At 38.7% G+C, this 20,957-nt stretch overlaps 2 protein-coding genes across 18 annotated transcripts in view; one reads left to right on the top strand and one right to left on the bottom strand.

The window, feature by feature from the left end:
* Positions 1 to 20,957, top strand: part of PBRM1 (polybromo 1) — a 111,427-nt gene that overhangs the window by 34,858 nt on the left and 55,612 nt on the right. For 9 of the 17 annotated variants that reach the window (XM_042979109.1, XM_042979111.1, XM_042979118.1 and 6 more), the window contains 7 exons: positions 2,074 to 2,159; positions 3,196 to 3,291; positions 3,915 to 4,003; positions 7,325 to 7,538; positions 10,937 to 11,078; positions 12,193 to 12,290; positions 14,426 to 14,470. In XM_042979109.1, the coding sequence (XP_042835043.1) occupies positions 2,074 to 2,159; positions 3,196 to 3,291; positions 3,915 to 4,003; positions 7,325 to 7,538; positions 10,937 to 11,078; positions 12,193 to 12,290; positions 14,426 to 14,470 (770 nt within the window). The other 8 variants (XM_042979120.1, XM_042979116.1, XM_042979115.1 and 5 more) reach the window with 4 other exon arrangements.
* Positions 1 to 20,957, bottom strand: part of GNL3 (G protein nucleolar 3) — a 108,152-nt gene that overhangs the window by 46,685 nt on the left and 40,510 nt on the right. The window lies entirely within an intron of this gene.

Genomic DNA, 20,957 nt, shown 5'->3' with positions numbered 1-20,957 from the left:
CCATTCCTCCCCTGCCCCCCGTCTCTCAGCCCTAGGAGCTCAGTCCACTCTCTGTCTCTGAATTTGCTTGCCTGTTCTGGACATTTCATATCAGTGGAGTCATACAGCATGTGGTCCTGTGTGTCTGGCCTCTTGCCCTGAGCGCAGTGCTTTTACGGTGCTCTCACGGAGCTCATGCTGCAGTAGGTGTCAGTACTTTGTTCTCGTCTGTTACATTTATATACCGCTTATTGTTTACCCGCTTGTCAGTTGCTAGACATTTGGTTATTTCCACGTTTTGGCTATTATAAATAATGCTGTGTAAGCTTTTATGTAGACATAATATCTTCATTTTCCTTAGGTACATACCTAGGAATGGAATTGTCGGTTCACATGGTTAACTTTATATTTAACTTTTTGAGGAACCACCACATTGTTTTCCAAAGTAGATACACCATTTTACATTCCCACTAGCAATGTGCAGTTGAAATTTCTCCACCTTCTCACTAACATTTCCTTGCCATTTTTGTTTTTGTTTTTGTTTTTATGATAGCCATGCTCATGGGTGTGAAGTAGTATCTCATTGTGTTTTGATTAGCATTTCCCTGATTAGTGATGTTGAACATCTTTTTATGTGCATATCAGCCATTCATATATCTTCTTTGAAAAAATTTCTGTTCAGATCCTTAGCCCATTTTTTTATTGGGTTACTTGTCTTTTTATTGTTGAATTGTTAGATTTCTTTACATAGTCTGGACATTAGAGTAGATATATGATTTACAAATATTTTCTCCCATTCTGTGGATTGTTTTCACCTTCATGATAGTGTCCTTTGACACAGAGTTTTTAATGTTATTTAGTGCAGTTTGTCTGTTTTTCTGTTGGTTGCTTATAATTTTCAGTGTCATATATTACTTAATCCAAAGCCACAAAGATTTACACCTTTGTTCTCTTCTAGGAACTTTATAGATTCAGCTCTTAGATCTAAATGTATCCATTTTGAATTAATTTGTGTATACCTGAGGTAGGTGTGAGGTAGGGGATCTACATTGATTCTTCCCCATGAGATACTCATTTGTCCCACCACCTTATATTGAAAAGACTGTTCTTTCCCCATTGAGTTGTGTTGGCTAGAGGTTGACTATCAGTGCATGGGTTTATTTCTGGAAGCTCAGTACTCTTCCATTCATTTATATGTCTCTTTATGCCAGAGGTAAGGTTCATTTTTGAGCCACTTTAAACATTGATTTAATGTCTCCTTTTAAACCTCATAAATACAGAAAGCGACTTCTATAGTATAATACACAATGTAAAATGACTACTTCACTGCTTTGTGATGTGAGTCTTTCCTAGAAATTTTGTAGTCCTATAACACAGTTGCTTTAGAAATGCCTTGAATTAATCATATGTCATTGGGAATTTAGCAAAGGATTCTCAGAAAACCTTTTGAGAATAAAATCATTGACTTCCAGAATACTGATTCATATATAGTTGCTTTTGGTAGTTCATTTATCTTTCATCTTTTAGTAAACTTTCATCTTTTAAGAAACTTCAAGTGAAAAATCAGAGAAACGAACAATAAAGTTCTTAAATTTTTAGTCCTTAATAGGACACTTTAGTAGTACAGTACCAATAGTTTGTTGATGCAGTTAAGATTGTACTTTATGGTCTGATTATTTTCCCTAAAATAAATTTTAGAGAAAAGGGAAACTAGATTTGATCTATTGTATGCTATTGATTTCAGTAAGTACATTCATCCTAAATTTGTGTGTGTAATCTTTAATCTTAGAAGTATATCAATTTTTAGGTCAGTGGACATAGGTAGAGTTGTTCATTTTCACTCATTTTTCCTTGTTCACTGTTAGATTTTTGTGCATTACTTGACTAATTGTGAAAGAGGTGGGAGGCTTTTTAACTTCTATAGAATTATGACTGTGTTTTTGAAAGTTATGGAAAGGTTAGAGGATGCAGCTTTATGGGCATTAAATGGAAGTCTACTCCAAATGGAAGAGTGCCGTAGAAAGTGTCCAGTGCATGATTGATGGCATTTTAAACTGTCCTTTTTTTCTAAACCAAATAATTTTATGTTGACAGGATGCAAATTCTATAAAAAAAATATTTTATATGAAAAAGGCAGAAATTGAACATCATGAAATGGCTAAGTCAAGCCTTCGAATGAGGTATGTTTTTAAAATGTTTAAAATCCTTGTGCCTTTATTATTTGCCAAATTTTCTAGCTAGTGGGATCAGTGCAGTGTAAAACGAAATGTATGTTGCATTCGAAGATTATGTTTACAGTTAGTAATGTAATTCTGAAGAGAAGAGAGATTAACTCTTACCCAGCCCCTTCATTGCAGCTGAAAGGCTTTATTTAAAAAGAAACAATTTTTGGGGCGCCTGGGTGGCTCAGTCAGTTGAGCGGCCGACTTCGGCTCAGGTCATGATCTCACGGTCCGTGAGTTCAAGCCCCGCGTCGGGCTCTGTGCTGACAGCTCGGAGCCTGGAGCCTGTTTCGGATTCTGTGTCTCCCTCTCTCTGACCCTCCCCCGTTCATGCTCTGTCTCTCTCTCTCTGTCTCAAAAATAAATAAACGTTAAAAAAAAATAAAAATAAAAAAAATAAAAACGTTCTTCTTTAAAAATAAATAAAAAATAAAAAGAAACAATTTTTGAGGCTTAACATCACTATCTACTTTTATTGCTATATATGTATATATTTGTTTTTATATATACTATATATAACATGTATATAACACATTATATGTGATAAGTGCATGTGTAATATGGTATTTGTATGTAACACATAATAGTATATATTTATATCAGCAGCGAGAGCATATAGCCAGGTGTCAGGAGATCTAAAGTATCATCCTGGCTCTTCCAGGACTTTGAACAAGTCTTATTTCTTGGATTCCATTTCTTCCTACTGGAAATGGAAGCTGGAGTGGCTGCTTTCAAAGCTTTCTCCTGACCCTGACATTTGTTTCATTACCAGATCCTCTGTTACTGCAGGGACCTTGAGCTCTCTAGGACCAGCCCTGGTCCATTCTCTTCTGCAGTCTTCAGGCTTTGGAGCAAAGCCTGCTGTGGAGGCTCAGAAATACTTGAACATTTCTATTTAGAAACAAACCAAAAAATGCTTGTTTCCTTTTTGTCTACCCAGCATTCTGATTTCAGCTGTCAATTTTCTAAGGTTTTTTTATCTTATCTGTGATAGGACTCCATCAAATTTGGCCACAGCCAGGCTGACAGGTCCTTCACACAGTAAAGGCAGCCTTAGTGAAGAGAGAAATCCCACTAGCAAGTATTACCGGTGAGAGAGTGAGTGTGTTTAATCTGAGAACTGACCATGTTTTTGAGGCGAGGCATATTAGTGTTTGCCTGATGGCTATCTTGAAATACTTCTTTTGGGTATAATTGGGTTATTATGAGAATTGTTATCAAATGCCTTTTTAAAAGTTAAGTGCTATAGTTGGCCTGATCTCACCTCTGAAAAATGCATAAGCATAAGTTGTTTGTCTGGTAATGTTTAATATTTACAATAAAATAAATGTGTGGTAAAATACTAAAAGATTTGGTATCAAAAGTAAGATTTCTTTTCACTGTAGAATATGAGCATCTTAGAAGAGAATTAACCAGTAATTATGAATGAATCTGTATTTTTCATAAAATAAAGAGTGCTACATTTAAGTAACACAATTGCAAGTAGCCTGCTTTAGGCTTTCTACCACTCTGAGAGAAAAAAATTGGTCTTCTTGGATTAGATTAATTATGGGGAATATAAAAAGTATAAAGATAAATTGAGCACACAGTTGAATAGAAATTCTTTTTTTTTTTTTATGTGAATGCTTTGTTAATAGTTCCTATTTCCTGTAAAGTAACCAAATTATTATAACATTTTTTTCCTGTCTTCTGATTGCTTGTTTTTCTTTGTAGAAATAAAAGAACAGTCCAAGGGGGTCGTTTGTCAGCAATTACCATGGCACTTCAGTATGGCTCAGAAAGTGAGGAGGATGCTTTAGCTGGTAGGTGTTAGGTCTTGACAAGTTAATGCCTTCTCAGCTGATCCTTCTGGTGAAGGAAAGTTACAGTAACTTTGGTCTGTCTGGGAGTTTGTCAGTTTTGGAGTACATGCTATTTTGTTGCATTTTGATTCCACTCTTTGGTTGGCAAACTTATCAAAAGCTTGTTTATTTTGTGTTATAGCTTGTATCTAATAAGTAAATACTTTTGCCAAACAGTTCGTTTGCTAGCCTTAGCACATCCCGGTTTCAAGCCTATAAATGATAAATAGTGAGTACTAGTGATGCCATCAGGAAACCCCGAGAGAGACATTCACGCCATCTTAGATTTCCAGGCCACTGCCTTACATTTTTAGTAAGCTATAGTTTCTTTTTGGCAGGACCTTCTGATTGAAGACAGACATAAATTACAACCAGAGCAGCCTAAGACAACAAGATCAATATAAACAGGCAAATGTTCTGCAGTTAGAGAATACATGTTCTTCTCAGATTCACATAGAACAGTCATAAAAATTGCCCATGTACTTAGCCATGAAACAAATTTCAACCAATTTGAAAGTTCGGTATTTTACAGACCAAATTTCTGACCATAATGCACCTATCATACGCACCCAATCTTGAAAAAAAAAAATTTAAAAAACCAAACACTTAGGAAAGAGAAAAATTTCCAAATGTTTGGGTTTCTCTTTTTTAAAAAGAAAAATTATAATAGAAATTTAATTACCTGAAATTGAACAATAGCAATAATGAACATAGTATATGTCGAAACAGTAGGGATACACTAAAGGGCTATTTTGGAGGGAAACTTACAGGGCTGATTGCTTCTGTTTAGAAAAGCAACTGAAAGTCAATGAACTAAGCACCCAACATAAGTAAATAATAAGAGAATAAAAGCAGAGACATAGAAAAAAAGGTAAGAAAGCTAAGAGCAGAAACGAATTTGTTTGAAAAGAAACCCTATAGTAGAGAAGATCAGTGAAGTCAAAGTTTTTCTGTTACAACTGTTAATAAAATAGGCAAATCTGTGGTGAGAATATCAAGAAAGAAACTGAAGGAACAAATAAAAAATACTAGGGGAAACAGGGAGCATACAGATTAGAAAGAATGTATGAACTGCTTTATGCAAACAAATTTGAACATTTAGATGAAATGGGCAAACTCCTAGAAAGTGATAAATACCTGGGGCACCTGGGTGTTTCAGTCAGTTGAGTGTCCGACTTCAGCACAGGTCACGGTCTCGCAGTTCATGAGCTCGAGCCCCACATCAGGCTCACTGCTGTCAGTGTGTCAATGTGGAGCCCGCCTCAGATCCTCTGTGCCCATCTCTCTACCCCTCCCCCACTTGCGCTCCCCCATAAATTAAATAAATAAATAAGTAAACAAACAAACCTAAAACTGGTTCAAGAAGAAAAAGGCTTATTAGTTGTATCAGCATTAAAAAAATTATTATAAATCTTTTCCCATAAAAACACCAGGCCAGACATTCAAGGAACAGAATTATATACAAACTCCTGCATAGAATAGAAAAGGAGCTCCAAAAAGGAGCTCTCCAGTTTATTTTTTAAATCTGATAGAACCTAGATATTCAAACTAAACAAAAAGAAACACACTGTATCTAGCAGTATTTGTAAAAGATAATGCATGATGACACAGTTGGTTTTGCTCCAGGAATGCTAGGTCACTTCAGTATTAGAAAAGGTAAAAAGAGCACAAGGGAAATACTTACAGCATTCCCTTTACTGTAAGTAAGAATGTCGTTACCTCTTTTGATCAGAGGCCAGACAACAATGAAGGAGTAAGAATCAGAAAAGAAGAAGGATTTATAAAGATTGCAGTTGAAAGATTGTCTTTTGAGTTTTCTACTGAAAAGACTATACAGATAAATTATTGGAATTAATAAGAATAATAAGGTGCTAGATATAAGATCATTATCTAAAAATTTATTTAATTTCTGGAATCAGCCACAAAAAGAAAATGTAATTTTTTTTTCTTAACGTTTATTTTTGAGAGAGACGGAGACAGAATGCGAGTGGGTTTGGGGCAGAGAAAGGGAGACACAGAATCTGAAGTAGGCTCCAGGCTCTGAGCTGTCCACACAGAGCCCAACACGGGGCTCGAACTCACCGACTATGAGATCATGACCTGAGCTGAAGTCGGACGCTCAACCGACTGAGCCACCCAGGCGCCCCAAAAAATGTAATTTTTTAAACATAGGGTTGAAGTAGCAACAAAACATATCTAGGTATATAAATCAACTACCTATGTGCAAGCTCTCTACAGAGAAAGTCTGCAGTAGTAGGGTCAGAAAAAACTAGTTTCAGATCCTCTCTTTGCTTCTGTCTCCATGACTAGATCCAGATCCTCTCTCAAATCCCCTGAGACTGGTAGTGTACCCATCTCTTAACACTGTAACTAAGTACTTAATTAATAAATGATTGTCATTCTTACCTGGGAACAGTAGTGATTTTGATTAAGGAAAACTTAAATTATGGTCCTTATATGCTGTTATAGAATTTAGGGAAATGAAGAATATATTTTGTTTTTCTATAAAAATGACTATATGTTGTTTGTTTTGGTGTTTTTATGATAAGCTTCTGTCTGAAACTTCCCTCAGTAAGGGAAGACCTCATTCTTAAGGGATGCTATAGATCAGTGGGGCAAAATCACACAGAGTTAAAGCAAAACCAGATCTACCAATATCAACCCAACATCAGTATACATTTCTATGACCATAACTGCATGCTGTTGCTTTAGTTCTGAGATCTGTGTATGGCTGGTTGCTGCTTTTCTTGGCCAGACACATACAGCAAGGAGTCTCTAAAGGAGTCACATTTAAAAAAGAGAAACTATTTTGGGGCACCTGGGTGGCTCAGTCATTTGGGCGTCTGACTTCGGCTCAGGTCATGATCTCACCGTTTGTGAGTTCGGGCCCCGCGTTGGGCTCTGTGCTGACAGCTCAGAGCCTGGAGCCTGCTTCGGACTCTGTGTCTCCCTCTCTTTCCGACTCTCCCCCACTCATGCTCTATCTCTCTCATTCTCCAAAATAAATAAACATTAAAAAAAAAATTTTTTAAAGAAACTATTTTGTAACTTTTAAAAAACAGTATAACATATTCTGTGTAACATTTTATTCTGTTTCTGTGTAACATTTCTCTACACATGCAATTAAGCATTACTAACATCTTTAATGAGGGCTGGAAGCTATTCTTTTAATGTAAGTATTCTCAAACATACATAAGCTTAAACTGGAAGGTGGTTAGAAGCTTTAGAGGTTGGTTCTCTCTTCCCCTTATAAATAAATACCTTTTTTTGTCTTTTATTTAGCTGCACGTTATGAAGAAGGAGAGTCGGAAGCAGAGAGCATTACTTCATTTATGGATGTTTCAAATCCTTTTTATCAGCTTTATGACACAGTTAGGAGCTGTCGGAATAACCAAGGGCAGCTTATAGCTGAACCTTTTTTTCATTTGCCTTCAAAGAAAAAATACCCTGATTATTATCAGCAAATTAAAATGCCCATATCCCTACAACAGATCAGGTAAGATGTCTTCTACATTATTCCGTAGAAATCCATTTTCTTATGGTTGAGCCCTGCATATCTATCTCCTTCCTAAAATGGATAAGGATATTAAAGGTAAAAATGTTTGCATGTCTAGAGTATGCTTGAATATTACTCCTATGTGAAGGGTGAGAAATAAATTTGATTACATTCAAATGGTATTCTTTGTACTACAATAGAGTCAAGGCAAGTGAACCAAAGTTATTCCAGCTAGGCAACTCAAAAGTCATGTAGCTCAGAATTTAACTGTCCATTTTCTTACAACTGAGCAAAACACAAAAATCTTTCTGCTTATACCTCTCAGTGATATTTTAATTATAACAGTTTAACTGTATTTAAATTTTGTATCTACAGTTGAGCCCCCAGAATAAGTATAGTTAGCTCTTAGAGAATTCATTATTTGAAACAATACCTGAAAGATGGCCCATCTTGGTTTCCCTTTTCTGTATAGAAAATGGTAAAATAATCAGAAGAGCCTAGGTGGCTCAGTTGGTTAAGCATCCAACTCTTGATTTTGGCTCAGGTCATGATCTCACAGTTTGTGGGTTCAGGCCCCTTGTGGGGCTCTGTGCTGATAGTGCAGAGCCTGCTAGGGATCCTCTCTCTTCCTCTCTCTCTGCCCCTCCCCTGCTTGTGTGCATTCTCTCTCTCTCACTCTCTCAAAAATAAATAAACTTAAAAAAAAAAGAAAATTACCATTGAGGGATGACTGGCTGGCTCAGTTGGTAGAGCTTGGTAACTCTTGATCTCAGGGTTGTGAGTTCTAGCCCCACATTGGGCATGGAGACTACTTTTAAATAAACAAACAAATAAATAATCATTGGGAAATCAGCCAGACAGAATACTGAAACCACCACATTATTAAAAATAATAGGAAATAAGTAATATTGTAACTCTCACAGTGTGGGTTAGGTTTTATAGTATACCTAAATAGAGGTAACAACACAAAAATAATTGGGTAAAATCACACTAAGCTGATATTTACCAGGGCAGGTAACTCACTTTCCAAATAATAGAAATTAAAATTCTTATACTTGCTGGATCCTAGAAAATAAGTTTGGCTAGCAACAGGTGTTTCATGGTTTTGCATTTGTAATTTCCATGTTCATCATTTGATCAGTAAAATTTATGGTGTTTTTACTTAATCCAAACTTTGGAGGTTTTGTACACAGGTAGGATAATAGAAAATCAGCTTATTTTGCCCTCTTAAAATAATATTGAAATTAAAGCTGCCATTCATGAAGAAAATCATTTGGAAATTGTCTTTTATACTCTTTATGTTGGAAAAGGTAGTGACAGTCTTCTAGATGTTGAGAGGTTCTCTTTTAACTCAGCAATTTTTGTCCTTAGTTTCTTTTCTCCCTCAGTCTTTGTTGTTGTTGTTCAGTCTAATTAATTAATTCAAAAGAAGACATATTTCAAGCCAACTCAGTCACCTGCCTACAACCTTCTTCTGGTTAAAATTTTCTAGTCTAAACCTTGCTTTGTTAAGTCAATAATTCTGCGCCTTCCCCCTTTTTAAATTTACTTTTTGACAGTTGTCTGGCACACAGGTAGGGGAGTGTGAGGAATGGAGAAGTGGCTGAGAACTAGCTGGGAGCACAGTAGAATTCTGCAGGGTCAGCTTTTAGGGTGACTCATCTACCTCCTTTCTAAGGACCCACAAGCCAGTGGTGCCTGACAGGAGCTGGACCACCTTCCGTTGTCTCTCCATAGGAGCGACAGGGAAATTGACAGCAGTAGTGCTGACTAGAACTTTCTGTGATGGTGGAAATGCTGTTTTCTCTGCCCTGTCCATTATGGCAACCACTAGTCACACGTGACTGTGGAGCACTTGATACGTGGCAGGTGCAACTAAGGAGCTAGATTTTAAATTTTATTTTGATTTAAATAGCTACACGTGGCTAGTGGCTACTCTATTATATAGCCTAGTCCTAGGAAGATTTGTTGGCAGAAGTATGATAGTTGAGTGTCATCAAAAGCAACAGAAATGGAAGAGTGGTCAGGAACTAGACAGTGTGGCTCCATATGCCACCTATCACTGTGCTGAGGCTTGTCAGCCCCGTCTTTTATTCCCCATTCGGCCCATCCCATCCCTACTATGCTTGATTAACATCAGTCTGATGAATATCTGAAGATTTACTGTAGATTGTCACTTACAAGTTTGAGTTCCATGTCTGTTCTTTGTGGGTATTGAGAATACTCAGCACATTACCCCGGGAGTTGGCCTGAATAATGATGTCTGAGGCTGTAATTTAAATTCTGGGTGCTAGCTACATTAGCTGGTACTGAGAACTGAGTTTCTGCATCATTGTTGTTTGCTTCATCCCAGAGATGTCCTCTAACACTCGTGTCTTTTTAAGCCCACATGGAATCTGCACATAGTTTGTGGGTGCTTCCATCAGAAGATTTCAAAGTCTATCCTAAGTGCATATAGTTAGGGCAAACTGACTCTTAACTTCATATAAAATGTATAAGGGACTTTATGAGAGTTGGTATTAGCAATAGCCATAGTGTCTGAGAGACGTATCAGAATTCTTAAGGCTTTTGGGGTGCCTGGGTGGCTTGGTTGAGCGACTTTGACTCCAGTCATGATGTGTCATAGCTTGTGAATTCAAGCCCCGCGTTGGGCTCTGTGCTGACAGCTCGGAACCTGGAGCCCGCTTCAGATTCTGTGTCTCCCTCTCACTCTGCCCCTCCCCTGCTTGCATGCTCTCTCTCTCAAAAATAACTAAATGTTAAAAAATTAAAAAAAAAAAATTCTTAAGACTTTTAAGTAAAATAAGTAAAAATGTCAATTTTAAGCCATCATAATGAGTTACAAATGTTTGTATTGGAAGGGTGGTGGTGGATGGACTCTGATGTGTGTGCGTCTCATTTACCATCTTAAGATATCTTCATTGTACATACATGTATCCCCTGAGTTGCTCTTTCATGGTGTTGCCAGTACTTTCTCTTTTCTTTCACCCTTATGAATGGGAACGGACTTTTATTTTCAGAAGTGGCTAGATCACCATGGTTCTTCATTAAGGTAGCTTAAAACCTCCTTGATTTTTTTTTTCTCTTCTTGGGGTTTGAATATTAGCCACTATGGGTTTTCCATTAGGATTTTTGCTAGTATATGTGCTTTGTAATTGACCACCTTGACACCTAGGTCCTCTTATTACTTCTTCTAGTGTTTCATTCTTCTGGATTTTCAGGTAGACTGTTGTGTTAACTACAATGGTGCTTTTGCTTCCTGTATTGAAAGTGCCCCTACCAGGCCTCTAATCAGCGTCACCAGTGAAGAGGCCAGTCACTGCTTGTTAAGACTTTCAGTAAGGATGTTCCATCGTTTTCGTAAAGGCAAAGTGTAGCTATGTGTTTGTCTTTCACAGAACAAAGCTCAAGAACCAAGAATATGAAACTTTAGATCATTTGGAGTGTGATCTGAATTTAATGTTTGAAAATGCCAAGCGCTATAATGTTCCCAACTCAGCCATCTACAAGCGGGTCCTAAGATTGCAGCAAGTCATGCAGGTATGATGCCTTGGGTTTGCTTGGCTGCAGCGTGTGTGACTGAGGTGATTTCACAAAGTACGAGGCTGCGCTTTTAAGAGGTGTGATTTCTCCCAGCAATGACACATCATTTATTTCAGCCACAAGTCCTGCTGGGTACTTTTTTAGAGTTGTCAGGACCATGTAGAGTAAAAGAATAGTTTAGACTTAGTTGCCTTTGTGAGTGGAAGGAGCGGGGATTTGTGCCTGGGGAGTAATTTTACAGTCCTCAGGAAGTTTCCTTCCAATCACAGACAATATTCTGTTATTTAGATTTTATTTCTTTTGTCCTAGACTTTGCTAAGGTAGGATTAGTCCTAGGAGAAAGGACACCTTAGAGCTAATTCATCATTGTACAGTGTCCATGAATTTATCAGATCCTTTCTGATGGGCATCTGGAGTCATGGGTCCCTTAATAGGTTTTGAAAGATAAAGGCATAGATACGAAATACAAAGTGTGTCCGTTGGTTTTGGGTAGACTCTTTCTGGAAAGAGAATCTCAGAGCAAGGAAGCAACAAAAGCAATTTTAGACCACCTATAGAATCTTCATTTTGTATAGTCAATACTAGCATCAGTGCTGTGGATTTCAAGTATTTTCTTTCAGTACTCTGTATATCTTCTCTAAGTGCGGTGGTTGGACTTTCAGCTGTTTTGCAGAAGGTCTTTAAAAATGCATGTGTTGAAAAGTAGATCTTCTTTCACCTCTCACATTAAAGTTTCTTCTTAGCCACACCATTGCTTAAGAAGTTAAGGGTACCAGAGACCGGCTTTGAATTGGCTTTACTTAAAATGACCCCTGGGGCCGGATGCCCCTACAACTTGCTTCAGTGCTTTTAATGTCTGTGCCCTTTGTAGTTTTGCATTTTAGCTATTGTTGATTCCTCAACCCTCTGGATCTGTTTTTTTAACCTACTTTTCTGTCAAGCAGGCTTTTGTTGATTGGGTTATTGAAAATCTTTACGGACTCTAATTTTGTGCATCCTCCATGCGGTTGTGTTTTTCTAAAAGAATCTGCTATGTCTAGCTCATTAATAATCATATATTCTAGGAGTGTTCAACAAGTGAGCTTGACTCCTGGGATCTGCTCTGTTTCAGGCAAAGAAAAAGGAGCTTGCCAGGAGGGACGACATTGAGGATGGAGACAGCATGATCTCTTCGGCCACCTCTGACGCTGGTAGCGCCAAAAGAAAAAGGTACACACTCTTCTCACAGCTGGAGACACCTCCGTTTCTATTATTTTGTTTTTGAGAAATGCAGAAAAATGTGTTTTTAAGTGATCAGGTATGAATTTTCTTATAAGCTTTAATTATCTAATAACACATCTTCTGTTAGAATTCATTTGTAAATTGTGTGATTAGCACTTTTGTTGGTGCAAGTACCGTACGGGTGTTAGATGATCAAGATGAAAAATGGTGACTACTTACGTAGCTTGGAAGAATGTGTTCCTCTTTTTGCTGTCCAGGTTATTTTGTTTAATGTGGCATTTCAAGAGTGCCACTTAAATGTGATTTAGGTAATTTCTACATGGTGAATTGCAAAACATTCAGTACTATCACTGCAGTGAAGTAAGTCATTGATACTCTTACATCCTTGTTTTTCCTTATGAATCTGATCTTTATTTGCCATTTTAAGGATGTCAGATTGTAAACTACCAAGTCATAACTTCTTGTAGATCATAAAATGCTAAGCTAGATGTTTGCTTTTCTCCTCTTTCTAATCTCTCTCTGAACTTCCCTAACCCTTCCTTTCTTTCACGGGTTGTATGGAAGGGCATCTCACTGTGAGATTCTGAAGCTGGACTCCATAAAAAGTCATACAAGAACATCTCTTCTATCTACGCCTCCCACACAGAGTTTCTCTGGCTTGATCTTTGTGGAACACCATATTCTCCCTCAGCCTTAACTGTTTCACCATCTCTGTAGCAGCAGTCACTCCAGGGAGGACACCTTAAACAAGAAATAAGCTAATCACTAATAGCGGGGACAGGTTCAAAGTTGAATAAAGAAGTTACTAGTAACTGTTGACACTGTTCTGTTCATGCACTAACAGATCCACTAAGATCAGAGGATTAAAGAAGTGGTTTACAAAAGAGAAGCTGTCCTGTCTTTTCCTCTTAGAAATAGCATTTGGGAAAAATGTTTTAGCTTTGAAAATAACTGCTGTGCTATGCCATGGGAATTAAATTGATTGGTGTGCCCTGAGATGTGAGTCTCCTCCATTGCTGGCCTATGAATTTCATCCTTCCAAGTTCTTAATTCCTTGTTATACCAGGGACAACGGAGGAAAAATGTGAAACCAGATCAGAGACATCAAATCAAGAACATCTTTGAGTATAATTATATAACTCTACTACAGCATCACCTGTGTTTTCCAGATCAGTCACCCATCAAAGATAAAAACTTCTAAGGCAAAAGAAGGTAATGGAGGCAAAAGTGATGGTACAATTAGTGCCAACACTGAATGAAAAGAGAGATCTTAAACTAGTTGAGTGTTAAAAAAGCAGTTCCGAAGAAGCCTTAGCCCAGGCCAGAAACTTAAAAGTACCTATCTCTCTCTGTCACTTGTAGTTTGTGGGACAACCCAAGTACATCAAAAAAAAGTTATTACTCTAAAACCTCCCATTAAAAACAAAACTAAGAATTATGTTGTTGAAATCATAAAAATCCCACTTCAGACAAAAAGTCTCCATGAGCAGGTTTCCTAGGAAGTGTTTTGAATAATGAGCTGAAAAACACAAGAGAAGAGCAAACATAAATCAAAGCTCAGGCAGTAAAAGAACATACCTGGTTTTGAAATCTAGGCATGAGCAGCCAGTAAGAAGTTGAGAGAAGCAAGTCCTATACTCTGAACTGTGTGGCAAAGGAAGAAACATAATGAGCCTTTAGAAGGTAGCTAGTTATGTTAAGAGGTTTTGCTGATGAGAAATAGACTTTTTCCAGAATTCAGGCAAACATAGCTGCCTAATAGGTTAATAAGTTCAGCTTGTCCACAGAAGTCAGGGCCAGGTTTTCCAAGTACCATTCGACTTGATGACTCCTGAATATTGTGTATGACTCGATCTTTGCCTTATTTTTTTTAATATCGCAGAGTATGAAAACAATTAATGTATGTTTTCTTCATTCTGGGAGTGCATTCTTCTCCCCCACCCCTTTGCCCAAAAACCTACCTGCTGTCTTCCAGGTTAAAATGTTCCAAGTATTCTTAATATCTTTTATCCTTTGGATTGAAGAATCTTCTTTTTTCGCAACCTTATTTGGTTTATACATGATCCTCCGATGTTGCTTGTTTTGTTTCTCTTCACATGTAATGTTTGTTTCTGCTTTCCCAGGAACACTCTTGACAGTGAGATGTTGGGTCTCAGGAGGCTCTCCAGGTGTGCAGTCCTTTTTTATGCATAAACATATTTTTAAAAGTATAACTTCTGTAGCATGGTCAGAAGGTGAAAAGTGAAGACTTAAGCATGTGAAATGACAGTTTTTATTTGGGAGCCAGTTTATTTTATGAATAAAGAAAGCAGTATTGTTTGGAAGTATAGTTGGTAAAATCAATTCAGAATTAGTTAGCCTAGGTAGTTCAGAAGCCTTAATTTGTTGCCAGCTTTGCCAGGGGCAGCAAGCCCCCTCACCAGTCGTTGTGGTTGTGCTTGTGCAGCAGAAGGCTGAGGCCGGGAATACGGTGGCATCGCCAGGGTCCAGAGGCTGGCGGATGCTGATTCCCTTTCAGGATGTCTTTTACAGATTGAGGGGTGGTGGAAGGATCAAAATCAATGTTGACATTCCAAGTGATGTCAGCCTGTATTGGCGCCTGTGCATTGGGTTAGTGCTTCTCGAGCATGAATACATCTCCTCAGTCTCTGATCTTGCCCATGTTTTGTTTCTTTGATAGCATCCATTCTTTTGCATGTCACTTATGATTTTGAAAACAGCCTGCAAGTTGCCATGTTATAGTCTCAGTGATCATTGTGTGGTGCTTTTATTTTTACCTTAGCCTTCTGGCATTCATGGAGTGTCAATTGCTATTAAGAACACCAGACTCTGCTCTTACAGGCCATAAAGGAAAATGGTTAGGCATCATCTCTACCTGCCGGGAACTTACTGGCCAGAAGCGGCAGGTTGAAAACAAATGAAATTATGTGGAAGCAATGTAAGAAAATAATTGCACAAGGTACACTGTTGTGTAGTACTATAGAACTACATGCATGATTGCCCAGGTAGCTCTAGGAAATATGATTTCCCTATCGTGCTTAAGAAAAGGTTTCTTAGGTCACAAATTTAAGGAAAAGACCACGGGTTGTATTTCTTTTGTATCGTTCATAGTGTATGCCACTAGCTCTGGGTAGTAGTAGAAATAGAAACGTGGGACATCATGGAGTAGTATCATACTCCCGAGCTCTAGAACTTAACTTCCCAAGTTCAAATCCTAGTTATTCTAATTAGCTTTGTGATCTGAACCTTGCCTCAATTTCCTCATCTGAAAAGGGAATTGGTAACTATACCTACATAAGATTGTTGTGGAGACCTGAGTGGTTACTGTGTTTGAAGCCCTTAGAACTGGACCTAGATGCAATTAGTACTCTGATTGTAACTCTGATTATTTCCTGGGAGTAGTTCCTATGACATTAAGACCCGGTAGATTTCATTTTGTGTTTAGTCCAGTGTGTAGTCTGGGAAACTCATTGGAAAAGGTTTATTATTTATTAAAAGGTTTTACTTATTAAAAGGTTTTATTCCTTAAAGGCTTAAGATGCAGTGAATGTAGTGAGCCTTGTAAAGGAGAGAACCTTTGGGTTTACTTAGCTTAACAGCAGACACCGCTGAAACTCTAGGACCAGGTTGTTAAATGCTGGTAGACCTGGACGCCTATGAGGGTAGAGAGGCTCTTGGTAAGTGCTGACTTTTAGGAAAGGGAGCAACATCATACATTTTTCTTTGTTTGTTTTAACATTTATTTATTATTGAGAGACAGAGAGACATAGAGTGTGAGCAGGGGGGAGGGGGAGAAAGAGAGGGAGACACAGAATCTGAAGCAGGCTCCAGGCTCTGAGCTGTCAGCACAGAGCCTGACACGGGGCTCAAACTCACAGACTGCAAGATCGTGACCTGAGCCGAAGTCGGTCGCCTAACCAACTGACCACCCAGGTGCCCTGGGAGCCACATCATAAAAGCAGCCTGGTCTCAGTTCTCATTGGTCACTTTATGACGTTAGGTATTTGCTTGATTTCTCTAATCCTCCAGTTTTCCATCGGCAAAGTTGGGATTGTAAGTGTACCCCCCGGTTCTTAGAGTTTGAGGATTGAATGAGGTTGCACATGTAGTGCTCATTAGCACAGTCCCTGGCACGTGGAAGAAGTGTTAACTGTAACTATAAATGGGAATTTTGTGTTTACATGCAAATATGAATACATATAAAAAATAACAGCTTCAGAGGAAGAGTAATTGTTAAGGACATTTGAGAAAGTGGTCAGCCTCAGAGTGTGAGGGTGAGGACTAACACTGTGGCATGAAAAATTGAAAGGCAAGATCAGACCCAGAAGGGCTGTGGAGGCCCTCTAAAACTTGGTGATAAACTAAGAGAAGCAAAAAGTGACAGTGATTACAGTGTTTGAGACTGGTTGGGAGTCAGGAGGATGTGGTAGTGGTAGCCCTGGAAAATCAGATTCAGAACAGAGCCTTTTCTAGCTTCTAATCATTGTGCAAATTAGAAAAAGCACCCATTTCTCAAGACACTTTCATTTGTTAGAAAATTGCTATAATAGAATGATTTTGTTAGCACAGACCCCCTTATGGCCCATCCCTTATAAAATTCTAGAACTGCATATTTATTACAACAGTGTCTGTTATCTGAATTGGCATCCCCTTAAGTGTGGCACCTGTAAGTGCACAATGATAAACAGCCCTGGATTTGAACTCCCTTGAGATATAGTTTACTTTAGTATGTTCAAAGGTGCTGATTAAAAAAAGAAGAATGAGTATGCCAGTTACAAGGTCCGAGATTTATGTGCCTTTCCCAAAATGGGGAGGAGTAAACAAACTATTTACAGTTGGTGGTCTGAGAGAGGAGGACAGGTAAGACGCATGGAAGCGTTCTAAGAAGAATCTGAAAAACAAAGTAACATTGAAAACAGTGAACAGAAGGGCAGCTAGGTGGCTCAGTCTGTTGAGCATCCAACTTCAGCTCAGGTCATGATCTCGCAGTTGGTAAGGTCAAGCCCTGCATCGGGCTCTGTGCTGACAGCTCAGAGCCTGGAGCCTGCTTCAGATTCTGTGTCTCCTCCTCTCCCTCCGCCATCTCTGCTTTGCATTCATCTTTCCATCTCTCAAAAATGAATAAATGCTAAAAAAAAAAAAAAAAAAAAGAAAAGAAAACTGAACAGAAAGTACCAGTTAGGGGAATATGGTATCTGTTTTTTGTAATGTAGAGTTTACTGCTTTCAGAAAGTACTTGAAGTTACTTCCAAGAGTCATGGATATAATAAAGTTCAGCATCCATATTGGAAAGAGATAAAGTAAATACGCCAGCCACCCAAGCTAAAACAGTTGCTATAGAGAGAATGAAATTTAGCTCTTGAGTTTTTTCTGGCAGCCAGATTAAAACTAATGAACCAGTAGTTCTCAGTCACAAAGGCAATATAAGGATCCAGGAAAATGTCAGCAAAGTAACAAAACTGAGTTTGTTCAGACAAGGTTATAAGTGGCCCTGATAACAAAAGTTTTGCTTGCCTTTGAGGATAGAAACCAATTACACATCACTCTCTTAAAGAGTGAATGATACAAATGGGAAAAGGATACTATTGGTAATAAAAGTCCTAAAACAGTACATTTCAGTTATTCGAGCACTGTCTTAAATAAACTCAGATTTCCCATTTTGAATTATATATTTTTTTACATGTTTGGTTTTTTGGGGTTTTTTTTGAGAGAGAGAGAGAGAACACAAGCAGGGGAGGGGCAAGGGTGGGGGGCACAGAATCCGAAGTAGGCTCCAGGCACTGAGCTGTCAGCACAGAGCCCGAAGCAGGGCTCGAACTCATGAACCGTGAGATCATGACCTGAGTCAAAGTGAGATGCCTAACCAGCTGAGCTACCCAGGTGCCCCAGATTTCGTATTTTGGATATGTCTCATATAAGGCTGCCTAGTGTCAGAGGTATCCCACTCGCCCATCTTTTACTTTGTTGACCCTTTTTCTAAAATCCAGTTAAAAGCTTTCCCTCCTCTTCAAAAAGCTCATGAAAATCTGCCCTAGATCCACTGTCAGAGTATTTGTAGCTTCATATAGAAAAGTCCAGTGGTAATTGGGAGTAGTGTACTAGAACTAGGAAGGGAAGAGAGCTTACCTGGACTAAGTAAGGCACCTTGAATTGTTATGTATGGTATTCCTGGAATGAGGAGTGATTTCATTTTGAGTTGATGATTGAAGAGATTTTTTAAGCTTGGGTTCAAAATGGGATTTCTGTGGATAGAACTGAAAGTATCATGCTAAGTGAATTAAGTCAGTCAGAGAAAGACAGATACCGTATGTTTTCACTCATGTGGATCTTGAGAAACTTAACAGAAGACCGTGGGGGAGGGGAATGGAAAAAATAGTTACAAGCAGAAAGGGAGGGAAGCAAACCATAAGAGACTCTGAAATACAGAGAACAGACTGAGGGATGGATGATGGGAGTTGGGGAGAGGGGAAAATGGGTGATGGGCATTGAGGAGGGCACTTGCTGGGATGAGCACTGGGTGTTGTATGTAAGCGATGAACCATGGGAATCTACTCCCAAAACCAACAGCACACTGTATACACTGTGTGTTAGCCAAGTTGATAATAAATTATATTTTTTAAAAAAAGAAAGAAAACAATTAATTCTGGAAAACAAACAGAAAAACCAAAATGGGATTTCTGAGTCTTCGTTTTGAAGTTCTACCCCCTTACACACAAGTGAGACCCAAAGAAACCATAAGTGTCTTTAGTAGTTCTAACATAGATTTCCTGGGTATCAAATTGAGATTCTGAAATTTTTCTTTAGAGGCTTCCTGAAGGTTAATGTCATCTGTGTTCTAATCTCTGCCCAGATGTGGAGTTCTGTGGTTTTGGAGCTCTGTCCCAAGTTCCCTTTCCATTATCCATTTGCTAGAGTCCTGGACTAAGAGGACTCTTGGCTCTCCCCAGATGTCTCTTCAGGGAAATAATTCCCACTGGATGAAACTTCTAACATATCTAACAATTATTTACCTGATGCAGAGACACAAAAGTACTAAGAGGGGAAAACAGCAGAAATGGCCCCAGGGCCTTTCAGGATTACCCAAGGGAAATGAGCAGTCTGAGTGAAGGCAAAGGAAACAGGTTCTTTTTCCCTTCCTAACTAACCACTTCCACACTGTCTTAGCTCCATGATGCTTGGAAGATAGGCATTTTTGACATTTTATTATTTATTTTTATTTTCCCATTTCTGACACATTTAAGTTTATTTATTTTGAGAGAGACAGAGACAGCATGAGTGGGGGTGGGGCAGAGAGAGAGAGAGAGAGAGAGAGAGAGAGAGAGAGAAAGAGAAAAAGAGAGAGAATCCCAAGCAGACTCCATGCTGCCAGTGCAGAGCCCGATGCAGGGCTTGAATCCACGAAACTGTAAGAGAACATGACCTGAGCCAAACCAAGGTGACTGAGCTACCCAGGCGCCCCTCGTTTCTGACACATTTTAAAAGCTTGACTTAAAGGTGGATATTTCTTTTCTTGTCTATTAATTATTCGGTATTGGGTTTTGTTTCTTTTTTAAAAAACATATTTTGAACTTGGGAGAGAAAATATCTGGCCTTTGGCCTCATCGTGACACAGTAGAGTGAGTCACTGAACCAGAAGACCCATTTGGCCACATAGTTTTCTTCAGAAATGAACTTCCTTCCATTTATAAGACAGGAAACAGATAAAAAATATTTACCTCTAAGTACTACATTATAGCACCTTATAAGCATTTGTTGAATAGAAATTAAGTCATAAATCATTTCGTTTTATTACCTACCTGAGTATTCATCTTGAGACTGCTGGTCTGAACTTTGGTAGAATTTATCAGTGTCCTGAAAACATACACATAGTGGGCCGGAAATCATGCTGGAAAATCATCTCTTCTAATAATTCACTGGACCACTCGCCTTGGGCAAGTCATTTAGCCTCTCTGAGCCAGTTTCCTCAACAGTTAAGAGACAGACTATCTGTTCTCTTGGGCTCCTTTTTAACTCAGGTTCTAACCTGTGGCCCCTTGACTTTGTTCCACACTACACATATTTGTGGCTTAGTTTCACATCACATCTCACAGGGAGAATTTGGAGAACAAGACAAGGACTCACATTCAAGATGAAAATTTTCTCAAGAGCTCAGGTGAACCACTGAGCATTTATTCCTTAGGCTCGATTGGGATTTTGGAGTAATGCTGACAGAGCTGGAGGGAGCAGGGACTGACCTAGACAAGATAGATGCAAGAGAGACCTGTATGCATTGTAGAGACTCTAGTCTTGCAGGTAGCCTCCCTTTGTTTTCTGGTAACCAGGATATGCAGGTACTCAGAGTGGTTGTCTTAAGAGATGGGATATTCTCTGTGTGTGTGTTTGGTTTTGGTGTCTTTTAAAAAAATTTTTTTTTTTTTTTTTAATGTTTGTGTATTTCTGAGACAGAGACAGCATGAGTAGGGGAGGGGCTCCAGGCTCTGAGCTGTCAGCACAAGAACCCGACACAGGGCTCGAACTCACAAACCGTGAGATCATGACCTGAGCCAAAGTTGGTCACTCAACCGACTGAGCCACCCAGGCTCCCCTGGTTTTGGTGTTTTGAAGTGAGACTGTTAGTAACAGCAGGGAATCAGTAGTTTTATTCCACTTTTGCTG

Source organism: Panthera tigris, chromosome A2 (genome assembly GCF_018350195.1).
Source record: "Panthera tigris isolate Pti1 chromosome A2, P.tigris_Pti1_mat1.1, whole genome shotgun sequence".
NCBI classification, from domain to species: Eukaryota; Metazoa; Chordata; class Mammalia; order Carnivora; family Felidae; genus Panthera; species Panthera tigris.
This window is presented reverse-complemented; position numbering and strand designations above follow the sequence as displayed.